This window comes from Magallana gigas, chromosome 5, assembly GCF_963853765.1.
Source record: "Magallana gigas chromosome 5, xbMagGiga1.1, whole genome shotgun sequence".
Classification (NCBI taxonomy): Eukaryota; Metazoa; Mollusca; class Bivalvia; order Ostreida; family Ostreidae; genus Magallana; species Magallana gigas.
Genome location: NC_088857.1, coordinates 40763226 through 40791094, shown reverse-complemented (window position 1 = coordinate 40791094; position 27869 = coordinate 40763226). Strand labels below are relative to the sequence as shown.

Sequence of the window (27869 nt, the reverse complement as noted above, 5' to 3'; positions counted from 1 at the left end):
TTGGGTTATAGCAGAAACATAACAGTATATACATCCCTGATTATAACAAAGTCCTATGGATCAGTGAATTTACTTTGCTAAATCTGTAATTCATTTTATCTGTATAATGAGTTCATAATAATCATTACAGTGAATTCGCTTTATACATGGTTTTTTCCATATGACTACCATCTGTGCTTATTGTGGCACGGCATGCAATAAAATACCTTTTCTGAAAACCTAAAGTATAACCATTTTAACAAGAGCTTGGACTTTGGGTAGTTCTGTCAACCAGCAATGTGACGTAGGCCTGTCTATTTCATTGCTGGCCACTCATTCATGGCTCTTTGAAATCAACAAGATTTGTCTTGCCTTTGTGCAAAAACTACACAATCGGTGTATATTTAGCTTTAAACCGCGTCATTTTAACTTGTTTTGACGCAAGAAATAGATAGTTACATCCTACTGAAAGTCCAAGGCCTTGTTAAAATGGTTCTAATTAGATTGTAAATGTTAAGTTAATAAAAAATAACACTTCAATGTAAATCAAATAAATTCCACTATTTTTCACCTCTATGGGACTTAATTAATAATGTATAATTTTGATATATTCTTAAGTTCTTTATAACTGAGTTCTTTATAATTATAAACGTTTGCAAGGATTTGCAAAGAATTTTACCAAAACTTTGCAATATCTGAAACATCTCTGTAGTGTATCAGTGTTGGTACAAAACAAGTTTTACTATTTATGAAAAAAAAAGTCCCTGACAAGGGTTTACGATCCATTCTTCTCCTCTACAAGAGTTGTAGAGGAGCAGAGTTGAAAGTAAACCCATGGCTAGCCAAGATGTTTGAACTCAGGACCTGCTGGTCAGTATACCAAAGATATACTCACTGTGCCACAGAGACAGGTCCCTAGTTTTGGCAATATAAACAGTTCCGCAAAGGGTTGAAATTGCATATTGTGATGCACTGTCATAAAAAGTAAAAGCCACGGGATGTCAAGGACCATTAAACCTTTGGCTGTCTTTTTATATGTGGATCTTTTAGTTATTAGGTCTGTCAAAATTGTTTAAATTTGATCATGAAAATGTACCAATTGTACACAAAATTACCGGTATAGAAAAATTACCGGTATAGAAGGTTTGAATCTTATCACCTCACTGCCATTATTATTTTCAATTTGGTTTGATAGGGATGTTGTCATTTTGATGAGATATACAGATACCAAAAGATAAGATTTTTACAGGTGATTAAATAAGCCATGCCACAAGGAGGTATCAGAGAATAACTACTTATCAAAATGGCATGCATTCTGATACTAAGGCCTAAAAAGATTCTTGGAGGGAAAGACAAACCTGAGGCAGAGCATGAAAAAAGTCTCAGATTAAATATTAGGAATAAAGATAATATGCAATGAATTTATTGTTTTTATTGTTTTACCACTGAAAAAAAGTCATATAAAATGACACTGATAGAGTCTTGCATGAATTTTTCAGGTATCTCCTCAATTTAATGGTGTACCTGGAACCACACGGGGACAACGTCGGGCCAGGAGAAGGAGAGTATCACACCCCTCTTTAATCACTGACAAACCTCCCTGTACATGTCATGGAAGAAGTAACTCGAAGTCTCCCAGATACACAAAACTGAAGAAAAAGTCTAAGTTTCCATCTCTGGAGTTTGTAGGGGAGAGCACTCCACCAGTGACAGTCATACAAGATGTCAGCTTTACTGACAGTGAAGATGATAATGAGTCTATCAAAGAAAATTCACCTGATAAAATACCAGAGAAGTCAGATTCCAGAAGGAAAAGCAGTGAAACACACAGAAACTCAAATTCTGTCTTACAAAATAGTTCAACTAATGAACTGATGGTGAATCCAGGAGTGATAAAAACCCCTGAACTTGTTGAAGCAAATCCTGAACTATTTGAGTCAGGTTCACTTACACCAAAGAAAAGGTTGTTTAATTCATCACAATTATCCCAAAGTTTAAATTTACCAGTTATTAATTTGCGGCGCAAAATGAGGAGGGGTAGACTAAAACAGCAACTAATAGAGAACTTAACAGAGAAGTCTTTCATTTGTACCCCAGAGAAAGAACTACATGCTGTAGAAATCTTAGTGACCGATACTCCCGAGGCAGAATATGGCCTAAATACCAGAGTTCGTAGATTTAAAAGGAGAAACATTAATAAATCTGTCACTGAAAATATTTGTTGATTGTTGATATCATTTGCAAATTTGTACGGGTATTTAGAATGTCATTTCATCAGATATAACTGTAATTGAAGCATTCAAGAAGTATGAAAATGTAATGATCTTTACAAAAACTGTAAGAGTTATTTATTATTACCAATAGTCAGTTTATCACATGATTTATTCAATTATTTGATTGCATCCTATTTAATATCTTTATTTTTACAAACAAATGAATGGTGCTATCATGATAATACGGGTGTCCCAGAATATCTGATAAAACTTGAAATTCCTATAAATCTAATATGTTTGGCCAAAACTTGTAAATTGTGTTTCAAATGAAAAGTAAAATAGCCTAATTTTTTCCAACAAAAAAGTTTATGAGAAAACATATTATCTTTCATTGAATGATGATGTCACAGAATTGTGTCATATTTCTTTGGTTGAATTGAATTTTATTCAAGATTAATTGGACAAGAAAGCAGGCATTTTCCATTTTAAAACTGTATTTTCAAAAACTAATTGAGGTTGTCTTTGATAGAAAAGGATGAAATTTTGATGCACTTTCTATTTGGTGAATTTTTTAAAATGATGCTCAATTTGTCAAAAAACTATGAAGTATGAATGTTTGTGAAGTTTTTTGAGTGAAAATTTACATCATACACAGTTATGAAAATGCCTTTGATTTTTTTCTTAAATCAATTAAATCACATGTTATTTAAAGAATAAATGGTATCAGATATTCTGGGACACCCTGTATCTTTAAATTTGCATGCATGTACATTGTATATTTATTGTAATGTATAAATTAATGGAGCTGTTATAAACTGCAGTACAATGTAAAGGGGGTTTCAAATTGGACTTCCAATGTCCATTATTTGCCTTTGTGGCATTGATTAAATCTATGTAATTTGTTGACATATACTGTTGATAATTACAAGTATTGTGGGGTTGGAAAGATTTTATGTAAACTTTATATACATGTATGCCAAAAAACATTTTTCTAGAAATTTAAATGCTGGTTTGTTATTGTTTGAATAAATAAATTGACTAAAATCTTGGAATTGCTTCATTTTTTCTTCATTCCTTTACTAGAATAAGGCATGTTAAAAAAAGTGTACATGTATATCCATATTTTATCTCATATACCTCACCTATAACTTTCTTTTTGAAGCTAGAAGAAAAAAGTTTAATTTTTTATCAATTTTACTAAATAATCCTGAATTAATGTCAAAATAGGTGTCATATGACAAGGGTCACATAGCCTTATTGTTAATAAAACCAGTAGTTTGTCATATTTTAGGTATTCATTAGTCAATAAATTGGTTTGATTTGCAGTGTGATGAATGTTTTATCTAATTTTTGCCTCTTTATTTTAGAAAGAAGCACCATGCACACCAGATGCTGATCTGTGTATAAGTATATACATAACTTTTATTATTGATAAAGTTAAATATCTTTTCTGTTTGGCTGTCCAAATTCACTCAAGTATGAATTTCAGCTGGAAATAATCAGGGGACACGAATACTGTAGGAACCGGTTAACCACATACATCCTTTTAAAAAAGTAATAAATGATATACCTCTGCATTATGTTTTATTGAGAACATTTACCTATGTATCATTTTGAAGTTTTTATCAGTTTTATTCAATGATTGAAACATATATATCTTTCTTCCAGAAAATCGATTTAACCAAGTGATATAAGCGATCAAAATGGCGGATGGGGAGGATGGAGGTTTGTTTTTTCGACATTATTTGAACCAAGTTGCTTTTTGTGCAACTCTGATGAATCTTGCTTTGTTGTCGTTCAGTCTTATAACGAATCTGTATAAACACTTAAACTATATTTAAGTGTAAGCCTTATGCAGATCATTAACTTAAAGTTAAACGTCCATAATGAACACGTAGCACATTTGTTATATTTCTTGATTATAGGTGTAAACGATTTGTGAACCAGCTTGTGATTCTTCTGTTGTGTATTTGAATATTGCATTATTGCAGAAACCAGAAAGAAGCGTCATGGTATGCTTAAGGTGTACTATGGCATGGAGGAAGAAACTCCCGGATCCCCCACCATTGATCCCTGTGATATAAATGGGGCTCACTTTGACCCTGAAATGTTTTTATCGAAGCTAATCAAGGAAAAGTCACTGACAGAGTTGATGGATGAGGAGGCAAAAACAGTCACTCAGATCCGAGCACTTGACAGCGACATGCAGACTCTGGTTTACGAAAATTATAATAAATTCATCAGTGCAACAGACACCATCAGAAAAGTCAGTTTTATTTTCAATACTTTCAACAATATTACACACCCAGACAATAAATGCTAAAATGTTAGTCCGTTGTAAAGGCAATCTGCGATGGCTATGAAGCAGACATGTTTAGCTAGCAAAGTGGTTTCAATGCAAGATGTAAGAGTGATTTTTAACTTTGGCAGATGAAAAATGACTTTAAGAAAATGGAGGATGAGATGGATCATTTGGCCACCAACATGTCAACCATTACAGAGTTCAGTGGAAACATCAGCAGCACACTACAAGATAGGAGGCAGGAGATCACCAAGCTGTCGGGAGTTCACTCCCTTCTTAAGAGAGTAAATATATAAATTATTGTAAACATTTAACATGCATGTTTACATTTATGAAGCAATTCTGCCATTTTGCAAGATCTCAAAAGAAAATGAATATAGACTATTAGATAGGAAAATATATACTCATAGTTATCATGTGCTGTGTATAATTAGGTTAATAGTGTATTGTAATTTAATTTAACGATTACCTGTACAAAATCAAACATTTCAGCTACAATTCCTGTTTGAATTACCTAAGAGGTTGAACAAGTGCATTGAGATGAATGCATACAGCCAAGCTGTCAGGTATTCAGTTTACTTTTATATCTTTACACCTAATTTTGATAGATATGTCAGAAGAAGTAATCATAATTGTAACTTGGCTGCCAATAAACAAAAGCTCCTAGGGAATCAATGCAATCATTTGTTGATAATAAAGAGAAATAATTTGAAGTAAAAGCTCAAATGCACAATGAGTTATTGATTGTTGAAACAAAATGTAAGCTCTTTAGAACAGTCACCCTTCTTTAAAATATAAACAAAAATGCATTTCTACAAATTAATTAGAATACAGCTTTTATACTTTTGATTTATGTTTCATATATACATATAAAGGTACTATAGCAAAGCTAAGAGGATTCTGCAGCGGTACCAGCACATGACCAGCTTCCAAGGCATCAGCCAGGACTGCAACCAGATCATACAAAACCTCTGTCAGATCCTCAGGCAGCAGTTCAAGGAGAAGGAGGTGGGGAACTCTAATAATGATAATCCTGATTGATGCACATATTAGACTGTAAATGATAGACTTTGATGAACCTCAAAAAACTATATAAACATGTAAAACTTTAAGAATTTTCAAAGTTGAGCAATAGATTACTAAATGTTTTACCGATACATGTACATGTACTGGTATATAAAGAAAAAAACAAGACACAAATTATGTAGCATAAATTAATGCAACACATGACAAGAATAATGTAAGGATACTTTGATAATGTATAAGTATGTTGCATCTATTGTCTTGAAGTCAACACCCAAGCAGCTGGCAGAGTGTGTGGACCTGCTGCTACAGCTGAATGAGCCGGCAGAGGAGCTGTGTGAGGAGTTCCTCTCACAGTGAGTGCATGTACATGTACATTGTTTTGTCACCACTAGGGTCAAAGAATGTGCTATCAGTAAGGCATATTTTGCATTCTTAACTCCTGTAGCTTTGTTATTAGTCTAGCTGTACCAGATTTATTTTAGATAGTTTAATGCTTAAAATTTGAACAAGTAGAATGAAACAGAATTTTGCTCGAAGATTTAAAATGGACCCGTTCTGAAGAAATGATTAATTTAGAGACAACAATGACAAATTGCAGTGTTCTAAAATGTTGTTACTTGATATTGATTATTCAATAATAGTGCTCGGCAGAAGATAGAGGAAGATCTGTCCGTACTGGACAGGCAGATTCGGCTGCAGATGGGGGAGGACATCAAAGATGAAGCGGAGTCCCTGGCAGAGGCATACCTGGCCACTCCTATGGTCAGTTTGGGGGACACCCTTATTTTAATCCATTTACTCAATTTTTTTTTATTTTAGCATTAAAAAGTTTTGTAGGAAAAATGGTTGCATTATAAAACTAGTAGACTAATTGTTCACGGAACAATTAGAGGCCTTTCCACCTTCCATAATGATTCAAAAAAAATCCCGAAAATGTTGATAATTATTGAGTAATTAGAGAAAAATCAATTTACGAAGAAAAAAAAAGTAAAAAAAAAAATCGGTTCCGCACAGTGGTATCGATCCGAGTACCCTTAGATTCCTAGGCGAGAGTGTTGCCACTACGCTATTTCGCTTGTCATCTGATAGAAGGTAAAATTTGTTGAGATGTGTAGTGAATTTGGATGATGATAGAAAGAAGAGACGAAGCATTCTTCTGTCCATCTAAAATTGATACCCAACGCTGAGGAACCTTTAGAATAGATAGGGGCTTAGCGATTGGTTGGGAGGGCAGTATTTGTTCACCAGTTTATTCATAAAAATCAGTGCTGCTTGTAAACAATGTGGCCGGATAGCGTTGACTAAGAAATCAACAGGTCAGGTCAAACTCTGGTCGCCGGCGGGTATTTGAAGGTGTGGGAACGTCACGTCGGCTCAGCTGATGCGAATTCTCCCTGTGATTTGAAATTACAAGTACGGAAAATCGGAACTGAATTAAGACCAGTCATGTATTTCAGCCAAGTCGGGAAATAAACAAACTGAAAGAAAATGTAAATTAAATTCATCTAAAATCGGGGTCTAGGAAGGAAGAGTTATCTTTCGTTGCACTTCAACACAAGTCGTCACAGGTTGCTGATAGAAATGTAAACAAAGATTTTCAGTGAAATTTGAGCATGAATTTATTAGATACAAATATCGAAGCGTTGAAATTTCGTTTCTCGGGACGATGGTTCGATGCCGCTGAGGTGGATAACTTTCTTAAATAGGGTTCATTTCGTTTGAAATTTGGCAGGCAATTAGATTCAGGTGTGAGGAACAGTCCCATGAATTTTCGCCGAGTTCTACAGAGTTTTACTGGAGCTGGAATTTTTATTTGGAGGCGTAGTCTAAAACGCGGTCTGGGGTCAAATGGCAAACAGTGTTTCACCTTTTCAAAAAATTCTGACAAACGGTTGTAACACTTTTTTAAGGTTTTATTTTAAAAAGGAATATTGAATTTCAAGTTCAAATATCGAGGGTCATGTTCATATAAGAATTCAATTCAATCCTTGTATAAAAGAAGGGGGGGGGGTAAATTGTTCATATAACTGAATCTGATATATATGTTGCATACACTTATTACTCATTAGTTCTAAGAGGTAAAGGTCAAGGTCAAAGGTCAAGGTCAAACCTAAAAATAAGGGGGGGGGTTAAAGAGCTAATTCCACATATAAATGAATCTGAAATGTATATGTTAAATAAACTTGTAACGCATCAGGTCCATAAAGGTCAAGGTCAAAGGTCAAGGTCAAACCTAAAAATAAGGGGGGGGGGGGTGTTTTGGTTGTTTTAAAGAGCTTATTGCACATATAAATGAATCTGAAATGTATATGTTAAATATACTTGAAACGCATCAGTCCTTTAAGGTCAAGGTCAGGTCAAAGGTGAAGGTCAAACCTAAAAATAAAGGGAGGGGGGGGGGTTGTGTTTGAAAGAGCTATTTGTACATATAAATGAATCTGATGTTATAGATGTTGCACATACTTATAACACACCAGTTTTAAGAGGTCAAAGGTCAAGGTCAAACATTAGAAAAAAGAGGGAGGGGGGGGGGGTGTTTATTTCGTATGTGTTTGTGAAATCAATGAAATTGAAAGGGGAATTACTGCCAGAAAGGGACGTCGGACCCTTTTGGGATCAATGGATTGAAGAAACTTCTAAGTGTAATGAAGACATTGGTAAACGTTTCAAGTCTCTACCTGTTTTGGTTTCAGAGGAGTAGCGATAACAAGCATTTCGTACAAAAGGGGCAATTACTCACTAACTATTACAAGATGGGAGCTGAAGGGCTACATTTTGAAATGTCTTAAGACGTCCTACTACATCCTTGATCCAATTTCTCTATATCACCCTAAACAACAGAGATACGAAAACTCATGAATACACAGATTTTCAAATGACCTTGACCTTTGACCTTTACGTCATTTATATCGGCCAAGGACGACGCTTCCATCCCAAGTGGTCCGAAGTCTCTATGACAAATAGTAAAAAAGTTGGAAGTGATTTTATGGAAATTGAAATACTTTCAGGGGCAATAACTACTAGAAGGGGGTCTCGGAACCTTTCGGTATGAATAGATTGAAAGAGCGTCTAAGTGTACTACAGACGTTAGTAAAAGTTTCAAGTCTCTATCTCTTATGGTTTCAGAGGAGTAGCGATAACAATCACTTCGTACACAAAGGGCAATCACTTTGTAAGTTCTGGGAGTGATCAACCAAAGGGTCATTTGGTACCATAACTTTTAATGGTCAATCACATAAAGAAAACATTGCTTCAATATCTCTAGAAATAAAAAAGCTGTCCCTGGAAAAAAAGAGAAGAAAAAAAATAAAAAACAGAAGAAAAACAAAAGGTCTTTCACCTGAAAGGTGGAAAGACCTAATTATTTGGCAATTTTGATCCATACTAATTGAGATATTTTTTGTAGTATTCACAATTCATTATTACTAAAGTGTGTTTTTCTATGAGGAAGACTTTGTTTGACACCGACATGTACGCTATGATGAGGTCAGTTGTTGATTTTGTCAGGATGTGTTGGAGTTTGTGGACTGTGGCTGTAATGGTTTTCTGAGTAACATCTGTCTAGTGATAGCTTCCTACAATGACATGTTCCTGAGCAGACTACAAGATGAGTATGTACATGTGAAGCTAACAGCCATATATGTCACATCATCCCAAACCTTATATAATCTGTTGTATTTTAATTTCTCAAAATGAATTTCTAGTATGATTGCTGTAAATACATGTATGTCTGGTATTTGCTTTTGCAATAAGGTTAAGATATAATAGAAATATTACAGCTTATTTTTCAACACCCTTGTGATAAGATTTTTACTTGTAGCAGCTAGCTGCAATTTATTATGCAAGAATCCATATTCTAAGAGCACCTCTTTGGACATTTCATTTATGTATACATATGATACGTCTACTGTGGAATCATTTAATTTCGTGGGGGCCAATTTTCGTGGGTTGTGGGTTTTTTGGTTATTCGTGGGGATGTAATTTCATAGATGTGTCGGTTTTCAGTTTCATTAAGAAAAAAATAAATCTTTTATAATTAGTTTTCGTAGAGGGTGTAAATTCGTGGGTGAGGGCTACCCACAAATACCACGAAAATTGAGCCACCTTGAATTCTAATGATTTCACAGTATTGAAAATTTGTGAATAACTTTTATTTTGCTTTTGTAGTGAAAATTTAGATGCTATAGCATTAAAGAAGTTAGTGAACTTTGTGAATGATCTCATGGAGAGATATTTTTCTTATGTCCAGAAACGCATTCAACTTGAGGTTAGTTAATTTTCCATGAAAATTTATTGAACCATGTAAAAGAGCTGTGAAGTACATGTATATGTTTGATTTTTTTATTACCGGTATTTTTTTTTGCTTTTTTGTAGCGTGAAACAGGGGACAACACTATTCTTGTAAGGTCCTTGGACAGATTCCATCGGAGATTACAAGCCATGAACAAGCTTCTCCCAGACACAGATTTCTCAAGGTGCAGAATGAAAATTGCTGATAGAATGATATAGAATTCTATCATTTTCTTTCAGTATAATCTATATCTATATAAATTCTTGATCAGAGATGCCAAAAGATGCAAATGTTAAGATAATGTTGAGATGATCAATTTAAAGTAGCTATAGAACATTATAACTACATGTAGATTCCCAATATTAATAAAAATGTATTCTGATTTATTCACCAGGGCGGGGACAGACATTGTTTCCAAAGCTGCCAGGGACAGAGTAGGACATTATCTACAAGCTCTGAAGCAACATTTTTCTGGTAAAATTAAAAAAAAGATTTTTTATAAAGATGTTTCTTAAGTTTTAAGAGCAAATACTCGTACTTTCACTAAGGAGATGTGGAAACATATTATAGTTCATTATTCAAAAGTCATAATCTTTGTTAAAGTGAAAAAATGAATGGAATGGTGTTGTGCAATGACATGCAGAATGTTTTGACATTTGGTGACTTTGTAAAGGAGATGAATTTGTCTGTGGTTTGTAGATTGCATGACAGATGTAAGACAGAGTCTAGCTGCCCCAAAGACTGCTGGGAAGGACGGTAGTGCCAGTATTAGTGAACTCCTCAGCAATATGCAGTCCTCCATTCTGGAACAAATCAAATCAGTGCTTGGAAATTTGCAGGTAATTAAATGCAAAAATTTAATGTACCAGTAAAATTGAAGATGCTATGTGCTTTTCTTCGGAAAAAAGAGAACTTAACATGCACTTTGTACTTTTGATATTTTTTGTATGCTCTATACCATACTCAAACAGAAATATGCCTACAGTACATTTCATCAGACTTTGTATCCTGTAGATTTTTATTGAAGGTTTTTGTTGTTTCAGGATTTTGTTCAGGTGAAATGAGTGTAGCAGTTTATAAGGGATATGGCTTATTGATAATGAGTGCCTCATTAATTAATGGTTGTTTTTCTAGTTTTGCTGTGATCTAACTTATTATTTTAGCCAATTAAAATCTTGTGAAAACTTTCCTGTCTGAAAAAGGAATACATTTTATGGCATATTGTTTAAATGAATATTTAGGAATGATTTATATCGAATTATATCACAAAAATAAAAAATGCAAAATGCACCAAAGTTATAATCTAGATCTCTGTTCATATTGGTCCATTTACTGATTTCGTATACCGATAATTGTAGATCCAATCAGAATCATGGTTATTTTTTCAGGCTTTTACAGCCTCGGACATCACCTTCGCCTCCAAGCCCTACTTCAGGGGACCGTTCTGTACACAGGATGTTAGGGAGGGGCTGGTGGTTGCCTTCCTAAAGCACATCAATACTGTGTGTGATGTATGTGCAATTCATATTTCTCAGGATCTTAAACACGCATTTCTCCACCACTAGTACTTTGTACCAAATGTATATTAAGCTGGGGTTTCAAAATTGAAGAATTGTTTTAATTTGAGACATATTAACATGCACTTATAAGAGAAAAAATACCATTATTACCATACAAGGTGCATTTGCATCTTATGAAATATCAAAAACTGAAAATGTTTTTTTTTTTAAATTATCAAGGAGTTCTGTGAGGGGAGTGGAGACAAGAGTTCAATTCCACCGACCTTGCTGTTGATTTTGTCTCGCTTGTGTCTGGATTTTGAGGGCTCCACCATATCTTACCTGGTAATAAATTCTTTCCTAAACTGCTGAAACTTTAAAGTAATTTTTTGAGTGCACATATTTTTACCACAGTTATTGAGCATGCTCTGAATAAGAATGATCCTTTATTTATAGTATATAAAGGTTTTTATCTCTCTCCAAAAAAATACTACAAGTATACTTGATAATTGAAGTTTAACTGTATGTCGCTATGCTATTTGTTAAAGTTATTTTTGTTGTTTTTTAGGTGACTCTGACAGAGGAACAGTTCATGGTAGAGGAGAGGAGCAGGGTGACCCCGATCAGTGACCTGACCAGCCACTCCAAGGACACCGCCCAAAAACTCCTGAATCACTACGTCAAAGTGCAGGGCCTCTCTATATCACAGGTAGTGAATCTGATCTACCATTACTGCATTTATTAAAAGTGTACTTCATGTAAATTTAAATGTGGCATGCACACACACACACAAAACTACTCCTGTCAGGGTTTGTGAGAAATTGCTTATAAGGATATTAGCTCACTAAATGCAGTTAGACATATCGGTGTTGAAACATAATCAATAATAATGGTCAAAAGGAAATAAATCAGAAATTGGCAAAATGTTCACTTGTCAAGATCAAACGTGCACAAATACATGTAACTATTAGCATTGAGTACATGCAAAAACAGATTTGCAGATTTTCCAATCATTCATGTGTTACAGATGTTGCGTAAAAGTGTAGAAACAAGAGACTGGCTGAACACAATTGAGCCGAGGAATGTGAGGGCAGTGATGAAACGAGTGATTGAGGACATAAGCGCTATAGACACACAAGTAGGACAGCTGTATGAGGAGGGGACGAGGAAGGAGCGCAGCAGTGACTCCAGCCGGCGCACCCACCCCCAGAGTTACAGCGTGTCCACCGCCCAAAGAAAGGGACAGTGGAACATTGCTCCAAGGTATGTTTCTGTTTATTGATTGAGAGGAAATTTTTAGTACAATGCACAACAAGTTTTGGGTGGAATATGGAATAAAACTTAGATGTAAAATTTTACAGTACATTTTTCCTTCAGTCGTTCAGTTAGCCTCTTTCATTCTGCTGTCTAATGTAAATATCATAACTATATTCTGTTGATTATTAAATCACGGAAAACTGCAATTGGTTAAAATATTCTGAATGTTTATGTAAATAGAATGCACATCAATATTGTGTTTTTGTTATACCAGTACATGTATTTAATGATAGGCTTCCATATTTTCCAACATCTTATATAAAGACAGTTATGTAAATAAGGCCTTGCATATCTTTAGTGTAATAAAATATGTCTTTCAGTATCACTGACAACAGTTTGATGAGCAATATACAGAAGCTGTTTTCAGAGAAGATAGAGATCTTCAGTGCTGTGGATTTCTCCAAGGTCTCTGTCCTGACCGGAATCATTAAGATCAGTTTGAAGGTACATTTCAGTAGAAAACACTTTTGTCCAAAAGACATTTAGAATTTATTTGAAAACCTATCACATAAGCTTTGTTCTATAAATTTATACACACTTCATAAAGAGTTCACCACCTCTGCTCTCTTTCAAAATGTCATGCGAGTATGATTTCCAAAATTGAATTGGTAAGCTAAAATGGACATGTATGTACATTAATATTGTACCAATACACTGTACATGTACTGATATTCGACACTTGGAAATATATATGACATGTACTCATTTATAATTACTGTAGATTACTTGAGATGGATATTTCAGATATCACCTGAATATTAACAAAAAAAAACCCACAGAAGTCATCTTCATAAAGAAAAATCACATCGCAGATACATGTACATGCCAGTTTCTCATGATTTTTTCACGATTTTTTTTTTTTTTACTAAAAACAACTTGAAGTAACTTATCATTTTTTTCTTTTAAGATACACAGTGTATGAGAGCTTCTGTGCATTTTCAGATTGTTTTTGGGTATTTATTTTTGACAGTTAATGCATGCATAATGAACTGCGTAGCTAATTATTCCTCATTTAAACTTATTCCCCGTTTCAGACATTCCTTGAGTGTGTGAGGCTGCGTACGTTTGGTCGCTATGGGTTACAACAGATCCAAGTGGACACACACTATCTTCAGCTGTATTTGTGGAGATTTGTCACCGATGAAAAGTAAGTGTATTTGTAAAATATCATAATTGAAGTATTGGTAGATCATTTCATTGTTAATTTACTGAATTTCAATTCCATTTTAACATGCTCCCAAAAAAGTGGTTTCCTGTATATTGCCTTAGCACATGAGATAGTAATGCTTGAAATTGTAATTTATGTATAGAAGAATTTCAAATACATGTACTGTATAAACATTTTGTCATGGTAGTTTGGTTCAAGTCCTACTGGAGGAAATAGTGTGTAGCACAGTTCACAGGTGTCTGGACCCTTCCATGATGGAACCAAGTGTATGTACAATAGAAATTGGCTTACTTTCTCAAACTGTCATTTATGCAATTAGTTTCAATGATTACTTAGACTGCAGTTTTAGAAGATCACATAATTTAAATTAAGATAATATGGTACATACATTCATGGGAATGAATTAATACATGTATACATTCATGTATTGTACAGTGGAGATGATTTTTGCCCAATACCTTTAAAAATATAAACATGTATTTTTGTGTCATCAATGTACCACCATGAGATTTAATAGTCTTCCTTTACTGATCGAAAAACTTAATCATTCCATTTCTTAGATACCGGTACTGACTTTCAAAATCATTGAAATGATGAAATGAAGTTGATAACTTGATTGTCATTAAAACAAATTAATATTTCAGATTTTATCTTCAAGATAATTTTATGAACACAGAGAAATGTAAATTGTATTTCTATTTTCATTTTGTAGGTAATTGACTTGATCTGTGAAAGAGGGTGACAAAGTATAACGGACTTGTTGAAAGAGGATGTAGTGCTTGCTATTTATTACAATGTATTACATGTATCAATACATGTACTTCAATATCAAATGTGTGTCAAAAAGAAGTTGTAAATATTGTATCTTTATCTGATTGATGAAATAAATGTGACTAAAATTTATTTTTTAATATGATTTTAAATTAGCATTTCATCTACAAAGGTATGCATGCAGGAGTGATTGTAAATATCAATATTTATATGTTGAAATGTACACATTGTTAACAAAACATACAATTCTGTGTAGAATAGTAGACTGGTATTACAAAATGAGTAATCAAACATCTTAGATATTCCGTATACATGAATAGGTTGAAGTGAATTTGAAGTCTCGTCAAATTATTTGATTTCCTAAAACCTTTGTAATATCTAAAGTTTCCACTTTGACACCACCACCCCATCCTTACCCCTCACCCATGCCAAAGACCAATTAAGGTATTGGGGGTTTACTGTAATTAATTGATCAATGTGATAGCAGTGTAATCACAGAGATGGTCATTTTAGTGGTAGACCATGTCTTTTATTTTTCGTAGCTGTAATTATAGAGAGAGTTCCTCTTATCAAGTAAAAGGAAAATATAGTTGTAAATAGGTATATAAACATATTACTTTTTAGTTTGTGTTTACCATAGTTCAGGGAAGTACAGTAAAACTCATTTTGATACAGATTTGTAGCGAATTCAGGATAGAGTAAAAATTGATCAGATTCATAGCTTAAAGTATTTTAGTCTTCACTGTAGGTTTTGTATCCATTACTTCACTCCCAAACACACTCGGAATGCATGGGAAAATATGTTGAATTTTTTTTTAGAAATCCATTATATGGGTATAACAAATAGACAAAATGAAGTAATTACATAATTCTCTTAGACTTTGCAACATTAAATATTTTCTGTGACTGTCTTTATATAGAATGAAATAAAGTAATCGGGAACCCAAAGTACCTAATGTTAAACAAACTCTAAAAAAAATATTGATAATTCTTATGACTGTGACCTAAATGACACAGAATCAAAAAATGTCACAATTATTTTTTTAAATTTGATTTTATACCAAATATTTTTACTTCCGAATTGCGAAGAAACGATTTGAGTCTCTACGGTACAAATTTGCGTGGGTGCGAATTAAACGAGAACCGCTAATTTCGCAATAAATTACCGATAGGTGGCTGGTCCATCAATAACTTCCGCAATGGCGATATGTACACCAGGTGGACAGTCCGATGATAAAGAAACGAGCAAGAAGCCAAAGGGTGTGTATTTTGTGTTGTTTGATGTAGAAATTCATTAGACGATAAACCATGGTTTACATTATGGGATCGATATCCCCTTGAATGTATATTATTGGTCGTTGTTTGGTAGCTATGGACATAGTTTGACAGATGTAAACATCACCTTATTATGATGTTTTTATTAAACATAAGATCCCATCGGTTAACTCATGAAAAGTTTTATGTGTGATCATTCACAGAACTTATGTTAAGGCATTGGAGATCGCTTCAATACTTATCGCCAATTAATATTGTACCAGCACTCATCTAGCTTGCAGGTGCTTAATTACCGGGTATTGCTATAACTACAACACCCAGTCTCAGTACTCCTACAGTGTCCGCCCATGTAAGCCATCCCAGATTTACGAATAATTTTATAGCTGTCATTTTAATCATGAATTTGCAAATATATCAATTAGGAAGGATGCTGGGACAAACTTGAGCTGAAGAAATTGTTTGATCATCTTGTTTTTTTACAAGAGATGTGACACTTGTGAAATGCTTGTATAGTCTGTCCCAAGATATTTATGCTGCATAATGCAGCATATATTTGAATGATTTTTAATAAAAATACACATACCTGGGAAAGAAGTGCAGTTGAAATCGATGAAAAGGAAAATATTCAAGATATCTTCATTGACACATTATAGTTTTTTCACTTGGAAAAATTCACAGGAACGAAAACAGATTTTTTACAGAGATTTCTAATGGGAAGTGTTGACATCTTTTTCCCTTTCGGAAGATATTCAGAATACCTCGCAAAATTTTTCAATGATATCATCTGGGTACTTCCATCTTGCTTGCAATGCAAATTACTCGTAGACTTTTTAGCTCACCTGAGCCAAAGGCTCAAGTGAGCTTTTCTGATCACAATTTGTCCGTTGTCTGTCGTTGTCGTAGTCGTTGTCGTAGTCGTTGTTGTCGTCGTTAACTTTTCACATTTTCATCTTCTTCTCAAGAACCACAGGGCAGATTTCAACTAAATTTGGCACAAAGCACCACTAGGTAAAGGGGATTCAAGTTTGTTCAAATGAAGGGCCACGCCCTCTTTAAAGGGGAGATAATTGAGAATTATTGAAAATTTGTTGGTATTTTTCAAAAATCTTCTTCTCAAAAACTATTTGGCCTGAAAAGCTAAAACTTGTGTGGAGGCATCCTCAGGTAGTGTAGATTCAAGTTTGTTCAAATCATGGTCCCCGGGGGTAGGGAGGGGCCACAAGAAGGGGATCAAGTTTTACATAGGAATATATAGAGAAAATCTTTAAAAATCTTCTTCTCAAAAACTATTAGGCCAGAAAAGCTCAAATTTAAATGGAAGCATCCTCAGGAAGTGTAGATTCAAAATTGTTCAAATCATGGTCCCCGGGGGTAGGGTGAGGCCACAGTGGGGGGATGAATTTTTACATAGGAATATATAGAGAAAATCTTTAAAAATATTCTGGGAAAGTTTTTCGGTCCAAAACTCAGTACTTAGTGTGAAAGCACAGGTTATGCAGATATAAGTTTGGTGAAACCATGATACCCTAGAGAAAAGTGGGGCAACAAAATGGGGGGGGGGGTATATAGGAAAAGAGAAAAATCATCTTACAGGTACAACAAGAAAAGGGGCTTGGTATTTACCAAAAGAAAGAGGTGGATAAAAATTGGCAGATTTTCAATTTTTTTAGCAAGATCTACTGTACTTAGTTGTCAAGATATTTTGATACTGTAATGCTAATTTGATCAGAATTAAGGCAATTGTTGCTCAGGTGAGCGATGTGGCCCCTGGGCCTCTTGTTATTTTTAATCGTGTATTCAAACCTGACAAGCTAGAGGGGTTGTTTCAAAAAGGAAATCTTGGGATTGTTTCATACTATCAAATGAACATCGTTTGAAATCTGAGGTAGTTATAAATATAGAATGATTTAACAAAAAAGAGTCAAAAGTAAAACCGAAGATGTTAAATAATGATATATAATAGCTCTTTTATGTTTTTCATATCTAAATAATCTAATTTTGCAGATACAAAATTCAAACAACAGAAGTTACCAGCATGGCAGCCGATTCTGACAGCAGGAACAGTGCTGCCTGCTTTCTTTGCCATTGGTATTGCATTTATTCCACTAGGAATAGCCCTGCTAGTGACATCCAATGGGGTAAATATTAGTACATGTATTAAAAATGGTTGAAAATATTTTGTTAACTTAATGTAATGTAAAATTATTTTTAGTATAACTCAAGATGGTTGTCTCTTGTTGTCATAAAGTATAGTTTGAAGGAATGTTAAATTGGACTCTTATCAGACTTATCTTCACATTGACATAAAAACAGAAGTTTATATTTTCATCATTGGTTAAATGGTATAGATTTGAGAGAATTGAAGATCTGTTGATTTAAATCATGAAAACACAACAGATAAATTTGTAATTAAAAGGGTTGCATTTTTCCCCTTTCTAAGCAGTTTCATAATTTCTTGGTAAACATTTTGATAACTCTTAATGAATGGGAAACCTTCCACTTTACAATGCTTTTGTTTTATAATGATTCAAAAGTTTACTGTCGACTTGTTTCAGGTAATGGAGAAGGTGATAGATTACACGTTTTGTTATGATAAGAGTGATACAAGCTCCACATGTGCCTCCAAGCTTGAGTCCCTGGGAACCAATGTTTCAGGCCATGTGTGTTACTGTGAAGTTACATTTACTCTGGATGAAAATTTCCCGGTATGTCTTAAAAGCAGCAAGCTGTTTCTTTAAGGTCAGACGACACATTCCTCGAGAATCTTTTTTGTATCTCTTCGTAATAAAGAGTTCCAATAAAAAATATTAATTTTATACATACTTTAAAAATGATCAAAATTTACTTGTAATTGGTTATATGTCTAGATGGTTGAGTGGTTAGAACCGTGGCTGCTCTCTGCCAGAAGCATATAGGTTCTAGAGGTCGTGAGTTCAAAGGTCGTGAGTTCAAAGCCCCGCCCCGGTGGAGATATTTTTCTATTGTTATACTTTCATGTTAAATACTGAAATCTGATTGGTTAAGTTCATAATCCTTTCTATTACCCTCAGCGTTAGCAAGGCACTTAGTAAAGGGTAACATTACAAATTGTTACATGCGCAAAAATTATGCGCGTACGGTTCGCTGTAGAATTCACGTTATTCCTGTATAAAACCAGTAAAATTTTCTTAAAAATTAAGACATTCAGTGTAACAAATTAAATAGTGCCTGTTTGGGAGGATAACAGTTGAAATTGACACCCCTCAATGGGTGTCAATTTCAACTGTTACCCTCCCAGACAGGCACTATTTATATAATATAGTGAAGTTCGCAGTGCTGTAGATGTATTTATTTTTATATCAGCAATTCAAGTGTATTTTCAAGAAGATTATATAGGATAATGCATACTCTAGTATTTTGCAGAAATGCCTGGTAAGGTACCCTGATTTTTTGCAAGAAAGCTTGTCAAAGTAGTAGTAAACCATTAACAAATTCCTGGAAAAAGTTATCTAAAATTGAGGAACGTGTCGTCTGACCTTAAAACAAACCAATATTATAGAATGTGAATAAAATGCATTATATGTTGACTATCATGTGATACAGCTCTGAGCTGTATTTTTGTAAAAATCATTACAAGGGTTACCCACGAAGGCCACAAATACTGGTCCCCCACAAACTATGATGATTCCAGAGTATATATATCCAGAGAAGACACTTCCAACAATCACTAGAAAGAAGCTCTAAATTAAATGCATATACTGGTACTGTGCATGCAATAAATACCTTTTTTTCCATAAATGGTTTTCTTTTTCAAAAATACAGCTCAGAGCCAAACTTGCTACCAATGAAATGACGTTCACAAAGGGAAAATTTTGGCTACCCACAAACATTGACCCAACGAATAAAAATGATTCAACAGTATCAATGATATCATAGAATGTCTTGATTGATGATTAGGAATTTTTTTTTACTTAGGTGCTAAGGCTTTGTGATTTATGCTTTAAAGTGGACTATATACATTTTTTTATTGGGATGTATGTACACAGTTGTAATGTTGTCTCTTGCAGAAAGATGTCTACATGTACTATGGGTTGTCAAACTACTACCAAAACCACAGGCGCTACGTCAGGTCTCGTGATGACAACCAGATCCATGGGGATACTGTGTCTGCCAGCACACTGAACTCAGACTGTGAACCATACAGAACAAAATACATCAGCTCCAGTGACTCCAGGCCTATAGCACCATGTGGAGCCATTGCTAACAGTCTCTTTAATGGTAAACTCATGAAAACGCACTGGTAGATGAAGTTCGTTTTGTTTATTCCAAAGGATTTTGGTTATAGGAAGAAAGTACCTGAATCTGATTTTAACGGTAGTTAATACATGTATTATTTATTCAAAAGAGAGAAAATTTTTACAACTGATGTCAACATTTATTTCCTGGAAAGGTTTTACATTTTAATACTTGAAATTTACCAAGCTATTACATGTACATGTTCACCTATGGCTCTGTATGCATTGGAGATGCATACCAGTGTGATAAACTTTCAGCTTCACTCTTCACGGTAATCTTTTGACTACCGGTTAGGCGGTATATGCTATAGTGTATGTTGAATGACTTGTGATTTATTTGTTTTTGCAGACTCCATTGCAGTAGAGTTCAGTAGCAGTGAGAACATCAGCCTAATTGCTACAGGGATTGCATGGTTCTCAGATAAACAGGATAAATTTAACAACCCATCAAGTATGTACTGACTATATACATTTATATTACATTTATCATCATGACATGCCTTTACTATAAATCTTGATGCTGGAAAATTGTTTATGTAATAAATGTCATTACAAAGATATTTATTAGTGTTAGATAGAAAGATGATTAATTTAAAATTTAAGGGAAAGGTTTAAAAATTCTTAAGTACATGTAAATGTGTGTGGCAAGATAAACAATAGTAATGATTTCATATATGTATGTGACTTTCACAATATACAGTGTATGGTTATGTATTTTGATTAAGAAAAGGTTCTGCTTACTCAAGTAGAAAAATAAAGAAACCTCGATTTATACACCCTAATTTGAAAAATTAATAATATTTGATACAGCTAAATGACAAACAAAAACTGAATGTATTTATGTTTAATAACATATTTGGGAAAAGTACAGATAACACGAATGGCTTCTTGAGAAAACTAAAGCTAGAACAAATATTTATTTGTTATTTTTGCTGTTGCAGGCTGGAATGGTTTCACGAACCCCCCAAACTGGAATGACAAGTACGTGTACAACTTGAGCTCTGAGGCCAACAACAATGGCTATATAAACGAGGACCTGATTGTGTGGATGAGAACGGCCGCACTGCCAAACTTCCGCAAACTCTACAGAAAAATCAACCATGTCGGAACGTTTTCTGAAGGATTACCCAAAGGAAATTACAAACTTATGGTAGATTATGGTAAGGCATTCTAATTAATGTTTTCCTGTTACAAATTCATTTTTTTGTCATCCTTCTAGTTCAAATGTATACCCATAATTTCCTTATATGATACCAAAACTTGATATTTGATATGCTGGATAAAAAATACAAAAAAAAAAATAATAAGAACTAGTTTTAGGTATTAGAGAACCTTCATCATTTAAAAGTAAAACAAATTGTGCAAACACAGATTTGCAAAAAATTGTACTGGTCATTAATTGTTATAGTCATACTATATTGTTGCATACTTGCACTGTCACCTTCCTAAAAGCAGCATTTATGATTATCTACAAAGTCAATCATGAGCTGTAATGATTTTTTCTGTGCTTTCAGCATACCCAGTAACATCGTTTGATGGGAAAAAGTCAATCATTTTAACAAACACATCTTGGCTTGGTGGCAAGAACCCATTCCTGGGGATTGCCTACATTGTGACCGGCTGCCTGTGTGTTCTGTTGGGAGTCGTTTTCCTTGTCATACACATCAAATACGGGAAAAAGTAAGTTATAGTCTAAATCAAATCATAATTCTGTACAGTGTAGAGATTCTTTCTGGTTGGTTTTGTAAAGTTACCATCCTGTTCTGATATTCTTTTGTGTAAAGATTGTATTCCCTTACTCCCAAATCTTTCTTTACCAAAACATTGTTTTATGACTGTTGTTAACCGTTATCCTTTGGTTTCTATATTTTGCATAGATACACAACAAATACTAACTCACTTCTTTCATTTCTAACAAAAATAGAATTGTTTCAATTTATACTGGTAATTCTCTCTCTCTCTCTCTCTCTCTCTCTCTCTCTCTCTCTCTCTCTCTTCTTTTTCTCTCATTTTTGAGAAGTTTTTAAAGCAGGACAATACCCATGCTGCACCTTGCATGTGCACACATATGTATTAATATCTCTCAACCTTTATTAATCAAATATGTTACTTTGCTCACAGTCCAGCTACCCCTATTGACAATTTTGATCCAGAAACGGAGGCAAGTCAATACATGTAATATCTGCTAGATATCTGTGTATGGAAGAAACATGTCTAGCTGCTAGTCAGTATATATTTTTGGTGATTTGGTTTCCTATCTTCCCATATACATGTTTATTTATAGATTCTACCATTGAATACAGGTTCAGCAAGCGGTGTCATGAGAAATAAGAGCTTTATCCAGCTATTTCGTATTGTTTTGTTTGATGAACCACACAAATATGCACCAGTACACACTCCTTTTTAAAGACTTTTTCATCAAGTGACAATGACAGTAGTTCTTATGTCACTATACCCTTCCTTTATCATGTCCTTCTGTCTTCCTTTATTATGTGTTTCTGTCTATGAATTGTTTTGTCTTGAAAGGTGTCTTTTCAGCTGTCTTATACAATTCTATCACTGCTTGTTGTTTTGTGTCATTCACTCATGGAGTTATTTTAGATTGGATTTCAGAACTGTATCATTTTATATAGGAAAAATATTTTAAAAACCACTTTCTAAAAATTAGAAAAAAATCCTCACATATGATCACAGATAAATGCAACAATGAAGCAATGTCAAGGTCAGTGCTGAACTTGTCAATTATCAAACAACCCTCAAACTTGCTGCAGTGTAGAACTGCACATAAGTGTACTGGATATGCATTTGTTTTGTGTGGTTCCACTTTTATATACTTCATTTGGCTAAACTCTTTGAGCGTGTACCAGTACATGTATTTGCCAGGATTTTTCAATTATTTTTTTCATACCTTAGTTTTCATTTTCAGTTTGAATGCTTTGTTTTGAATGTTTTGTTTATTGTATGAAAATAGAAAAGTCGGTATGTGGGGAGGGTTATATAGACAAAAATACTTGTTCATTGTATTTACATTTTTCCAATACATGTATTACTGTATATCCGTTAATTTTTTGCGATGATCTAATTTTTGCTTTTTATGCGATCTTACAAATCACAAAATACTGAATACACAGAAAATATATCCTCTATTGTTTTCTTTAAGGCACTATAGAAATCGCAAAAATTGACAGAAGCAAATAAAAAATGCTTCATATTTCCCCCATTCTCTCATTTTTTGTGACACACGAAAAAAAAAATGGATGTACAGTATTATAAGTGTAATAGTCTGTAAAACAGGGACCATAATATTTTTATTGTGGGAAATTTGTAATGGTAACCAGGATTATATTTTCATCAAAGATCTTATTCATTCAAATAAGTTTGATTCCATACCCTTTATTTGTCAAAGTCTTGCAAGAGATAGATTTTATTGATTGTCAAATTTTTCAGATGTCTGTAATAGCACATAAAGTGGTTCATACAGAATTGATGAAATATATAGCAATGAGAATGACATGTGATTTTGATTTATCAAGAGCCTTTAAAAGCTTTTCCCCAAATTAATATTATATAGATCAACATAGTTCCTAGTTAATTATAATTTTGGAATAAAAAATTTTGTGTGAAAATTGCAGCTTATGTTGCTTTGAAAGTGTTCAATTCACAGATATATGCACAATATTATACTTGATATTTGTTTTCTTTGTCTATGGTAGATTTTTGAAATTATGTTACTTTGTCACTGTATTGATAAACAATTTATCTCCCTTTGCACCAACTGTTCCGTACTCTTGTAGTTAATTTGTTCATGAAACTTTAAAATTTGTAGGTTTGATGAGGCTGAAGAAGTTATTGGTATTAAAAACTTCTGTGAGTTTAAAACCAAGAGTTCTGAGTTGAAGTTTTTACCATATTTATTGCTTTATGTAGACCTGCATACTGTTCAATTTTTAAAAAAAGAATTATTAGATTGAATTTACCTGTTCAGCCATTTGCTTGTATTTTGCTGGATGGATATAAAAATTGAATAACATTTGAATACTAACATATGGTGTAAAGTCACCAAAAAATGTCACATAGTTTAAATACATTTAAACAATAAAATGCTTTCTTTGGTGATTCATGCAGGATATGAAGGTAGCAACATTGCAGAAAAAAATACATAACCTGCGGCTTCAGTTTATGTTAATTTTTGTTAGAACTGGATCTTGTAGATTTCAAACCTGTCAGTTTCCATAAAGCTTTGAATCACAATTGGTTAATTTAAAAAATAGCGGAGAAAATACTCAGTAGATGAACATATAAATGTATAAGATTTGCAAAGCCATATTTTAATATATACTAACTTAAAGGCTTTTCACTTTTTACACCACACACGCTTCAATATATTTCAATATATTTACATTCTACTGTATTTTTTCATTAATTTCTGTGATCATTAAATGCCTCTAAATTCAACAACTAATCACTGGGTACTCGAAGGTTAAAATGACGAGTTTTATTATGACATCACAAACATTGAACGCTGTAAACTGCAACGTCACAAGCGAAAATCAAAGTTCACGCTTATGGCTGTTACTGTGGCTTTTCCATTAATATTAACTTACCAATAGGATAAGATAGGAATTTTAAGGTATAAATCACATTTTCAGACAAGGCAAGAAGTTAAAAAAATGTAAATATAAGCATTAAATCATGATTTTTTTTAAGTATACAGTCTCATAACTGCAGTAATGTGTGCATACAAATTTTCATAAGACGCAAACGTGCGTTACTCAATTTGTATGCACATACTGCTGCAGTTATGAGACTGTATACCGGTACTTAAAAAAAAACATGATTCAGTGCTATAATAATGTCACCTAATCTGTTTTAAATGTATTTACATCATTAGAGTACTAGTTTATTGAATACTTATTTCATTCAATGATTATTGTAAGCATAAGAAAGGGTGGTTCAAATTATAGATTGTAACATGTAGACACACAATACATGTACAATGTATATATCATGTTTGCATGTTTTAAATTATTTGTATTTGCACAGCTACACCTAGTTCCTATTCCATAATTTTCATACTTTAAAAAAAAAAACTAAACTAATAATGTGAAAATTTTGCATGAAGATTTTCTGTTTTGATTTGTTAATTAATTAACATTAGAATTATCAAAGACCTTTGTTAAATGAAATATGAAGTGAAAATTTTACTCTATTTTGCAGAGCATCTGACATGATCAACGTTAGTTCCAAAACACCATTTTGATACCAACATTCAGAAAGGGAGAGAGAGAAGGAGGGGAGGTGAATATTAGGAATTACCAATACATGTATTTATTTGTCTTGTGGCTGGACCATAAAGTGTGCACCAAACAACAAAAACAAACACAGAGAATACTCTTTAGTGCTTTACTGTATGGAAATTGTAGACTTTCGAACTTTGTATTTACTGGTAACATGGTCATTTTTGTGTTGATATTACAGTATGGTAAAAGAATGATCTATTTTAAGCTTAATAATCTCAAGTTTTCAAGGCCATCTTGTTCATTTTTTTTTTTTTTGGTGTTGAATTTGGCTCCTTTAGACAAGGATTATTTTAAGACAATCGTTGCTAACTATTAATCATGACTTAGTATAATTCTTGAATTTCATCATTTAGTACAATTAATGTCAAGTAAACTTGAGATTGTGATTATTTGATTTCTTTGAAAAAAAAAATTACAATCATGCAAATTGCTCATGAAGAAAAACATTGAAATGACTGTTGAAATTAAGATCTCGGGGACGAGTAACTAAACAGATTGACTGTTGTTAGTGGTGAATCTTGATGTTTGGGGCTATATAGAAACTCTTCATTGTTGTTGGGTCCCCCTTCCCCCCTTGCAGACACAATCTTTTTCTTTTCTAGTCGTTTAGTGTATATATTAAACTACCTACACTAGTGAATATGTTGTACTGTCCCCATTTTTCCTAGGTTGATGTGTGTTTGAAATAAACTGTACATTCTCCAAGTGATCAGGACAAGTGAATGGTGTATGTGGATGTAAATTGAAATTTTCCTTTAGTATTCAGTGTTGTAATGATGAGGGCAGTGATTGGTAATGCCATACATGTTGAATTGCCTCTTTTGAAATGCATCTTTCTGCCCTCTATACAGTCATGTATTTAGATTTATATTGAAGTTATGATGTCATGAAATCTCAGATTTTCCTGTGAAATCCAGTGTAAATGCTTCAGGTGATCTCTATGTGTCACCTTGCTTTAAAGAACATATATATGTACCTGTATTCGCAGTAGCATACACCTAATGTTATAAACACATACATATGCAAATATTAGTAATGCCTCTGAGATTCTGCTACGGGTGTTTTTTTTTCCTTTTAACATTCCATTTTTAATTCATTGATTTTGTAGGGGTAAAAGATATATACTTCAGAAATTTTACACAAATATTTATATCAGATTTAAATTTTATAAAAGAAACAAACATAAAAAGTTCAAGGACACAGATTTTTGAATTTGCAACCCAAAACTATCAATTCTTGATAGTGTATGTTGACGTACAAGTGTACTTATTGTACTGTGTTATATGTATGAAAATGAATCATTAATTAACTTCTTGATTGACCTGTCTTACTGACCAGAGCATCACTGTATGAGTTGGTCAGTTACTTGTGCAATGATCCACTCTCCAAGGTGTATGTGTATGATAGTCTGACGATTGTGGTTGTTTTTATTCTCAATATTGATGTTCATGTGATTTAGAAATATTGTGATCTTTTACTACTTATTAAATTCATTCAAATACAAGAGATGGTGTGAATTTTAATGAAAGCATCTCTTTACATTGATAGAAGATCAAGTGGGGGATCTTTACATGCAGGAAATATTTCATGTTGTGAAGTGTACGATCGCTTATTAGCTTATCTCTAATAAGAAATCGTATGTTAGCTTTCACTCCCTTATAGAGCTATGCAGTTCTGTGTTGCCAGTAATTATAAAAGGGTAACAGTCATCCATCTTGGATGATCAAATAGTGTGGTTTAAAAAAAAAACCTTATGCATTGTAGTCATTATGAGCAATGCCATTAGATGCTAAGGTCATTTGTTGAAGGTCATATTATTGACACTGTATTATTACAACAGAGATTATTATACTTTCATGTTAAATACTGAAATCTGATTGGTTTAGACGCAGTTGATAATCCGTTCTATTACCCTCAGCCTTAGCAACACACTTGGCAACGGGTAACAACGAATTGTTAGATGCGCGTAAATTATGGGCGTACAGTTCGCCGTAAAATTAACTTCATTTTTATATAAAAGCAGTAAAAAAAAAATTTCTAAAATTAAGACATTCAGTATAATAAAATAAATAGTACCTGTTTGGGAGGGTAACTGTTGAAATTGACACCCCTCTAAAACCATTGTCAACCGACGCTTAGAGGGGTGTCAATTTCAACAGTTACCCTCCCAAGCTGGCACTATTTATATAATGATAGCTTGTGGAAGAAACATTTGGATTGTTTGGCATGATTTTCTTATCCTTTGAAATGATTCTGTAGATTATGTTCATGTATCAAAAGTACTAGTAAACTCCGTTGAACACAGTGCAGGTAAATATATTTTGTGGCCTTTGTGAGCCAATTCTTCGTGTAAATTAATGGTCGTTTTCAAGATGGGATAATTCAAACCCTTATGCTAGAATTAAACTCCTATTCATATTGCACAATCTTGTCTTTTGACAACATAGATACTCC

The 27869-nt window shown here is 33.5% G+C and overlaps 2 protein-coding genes across 5 annotated transcripts; both read left to right on the top strand.

Moving 5' to 3' along the window:
- Positions 1-3843: 3843 nt before the first annotated feature.
- LOC105325715 (vacuolar protein sorting-associated protein 51 homolog) lies at positions 3844-14698 on the top strand. The gene is made up of 20 exons (XM_066085405.1): positions 3844-3917; positions 4184-4458; positions 4623-4778; positions 4987-5060; positions 5370-5502; positions 5785-5873; positions 6162-6282; positions 9028-9131; positions 9688-9787; positions 9895-9995; positions 10206-10285; positions 10511-10650; positions 11200-11322; positions 11551-11655; positions 11879-12019; positions 12338-12573; positions 12948-13071; positions 13662-13774; positions 13983-14061; positions 14508-14698. The coding sequence occupies exons 1-20, from the start codon at positions 3896-3898 to the stop codon at positions 14535-14537; spliced, it is 2346 nt and encodes a 781-aa protein (XP_065941477.1). The 5' UTR covers positions 3844-3895; the 3' UTR covers positions 14538-14698.
- Positions 14699-15677: 979 nt separating this feature from the next.
- Positions 15678-26921, top strand: LOC105318436 (cell cycle control protein 50A). Of its 4 annotated transcripts, XM_034462488.2 has the most exons (10): positions 15678-15826; positions 17846-17979; positions 18397-18546; positions 19888-20098; positions 20465-20566; positions 21057-21275; positions 21630-21795; positions 22237-22276; positions 23942-23982; positions 25333-26921. In XM_034462488.2, the coding sequence occupies exons 1-9, from the start codon at positions 15766-15768 to the stop codon at positions 23945-23947; spliced, it is 1089 nt and encodes a 362-aa protein (XP_034318379.2). In that variant the 5' UTR covers positions 15678-15765; the 3' UTR covers positions 23948-23982; positions 25333-26921. The 4 variants fall into 4 exon arrangements, with proteins under 4 accessions (XP_034318379.2, XP_011413863.3, XP_011413861.3 ...); XM_011415561.4 differs by lacking the exon at positions 22237-22276; XM_011415559.4 differs by lacking the exon at positions 23942-23982.
- Positions 26922-27869: the final 948 nt, after the last annotated feature.

What these genes read in the sequence shown, in the direction of transcription:
- LOC105325715 (XM_066085405.1), top strand. Translation starts at nt 3,896, where the DNA reads ATGGCGGATGGGGAGGATGGAG. An exon ending in TTCACTCCCTTCTTAAGAGA is followed by an intron (nt 4,779 to 4,986) that starts GTAAATATATAA and finishes CAAACATTTCAG; the next exon opens with CTACAATTCCTGTTTGAATT. An exon ending in CAGTGGAACATTGCTCCAAG is followed by an intron (nt 12,574 to 12,947) that starts GTATGTTTCTGT and finishes TATGTCTTTCAG; the next exon opens with TATCACTGACAACAGTTTGA.
- LOC105318436 (XM_011415559.4), top strand. Translation starts at nt 15,766, where the DNA reads ATGGCGATATGTACACCAGGTGGACAGTCCGATGATAAAGAAACGAGC. An exon ending in TGCTAGTGACATCCAATGGG is followed by an intron (nt 17,980 to 18,396) that starts GTAAATATTAGT and finishes GACTTGTTTCAG; the next exon opens with GTAATGGAGAAGGTGATAGA. An exon ending in CAAACTTATGGTAGATTATG is followed by an intron (nt 21,276 to 21,629) that starts GTAAGGCATTCT and finishes CTGTGCTTTCAG; the next exon opens with CATACCCAGTAACATCGTTT.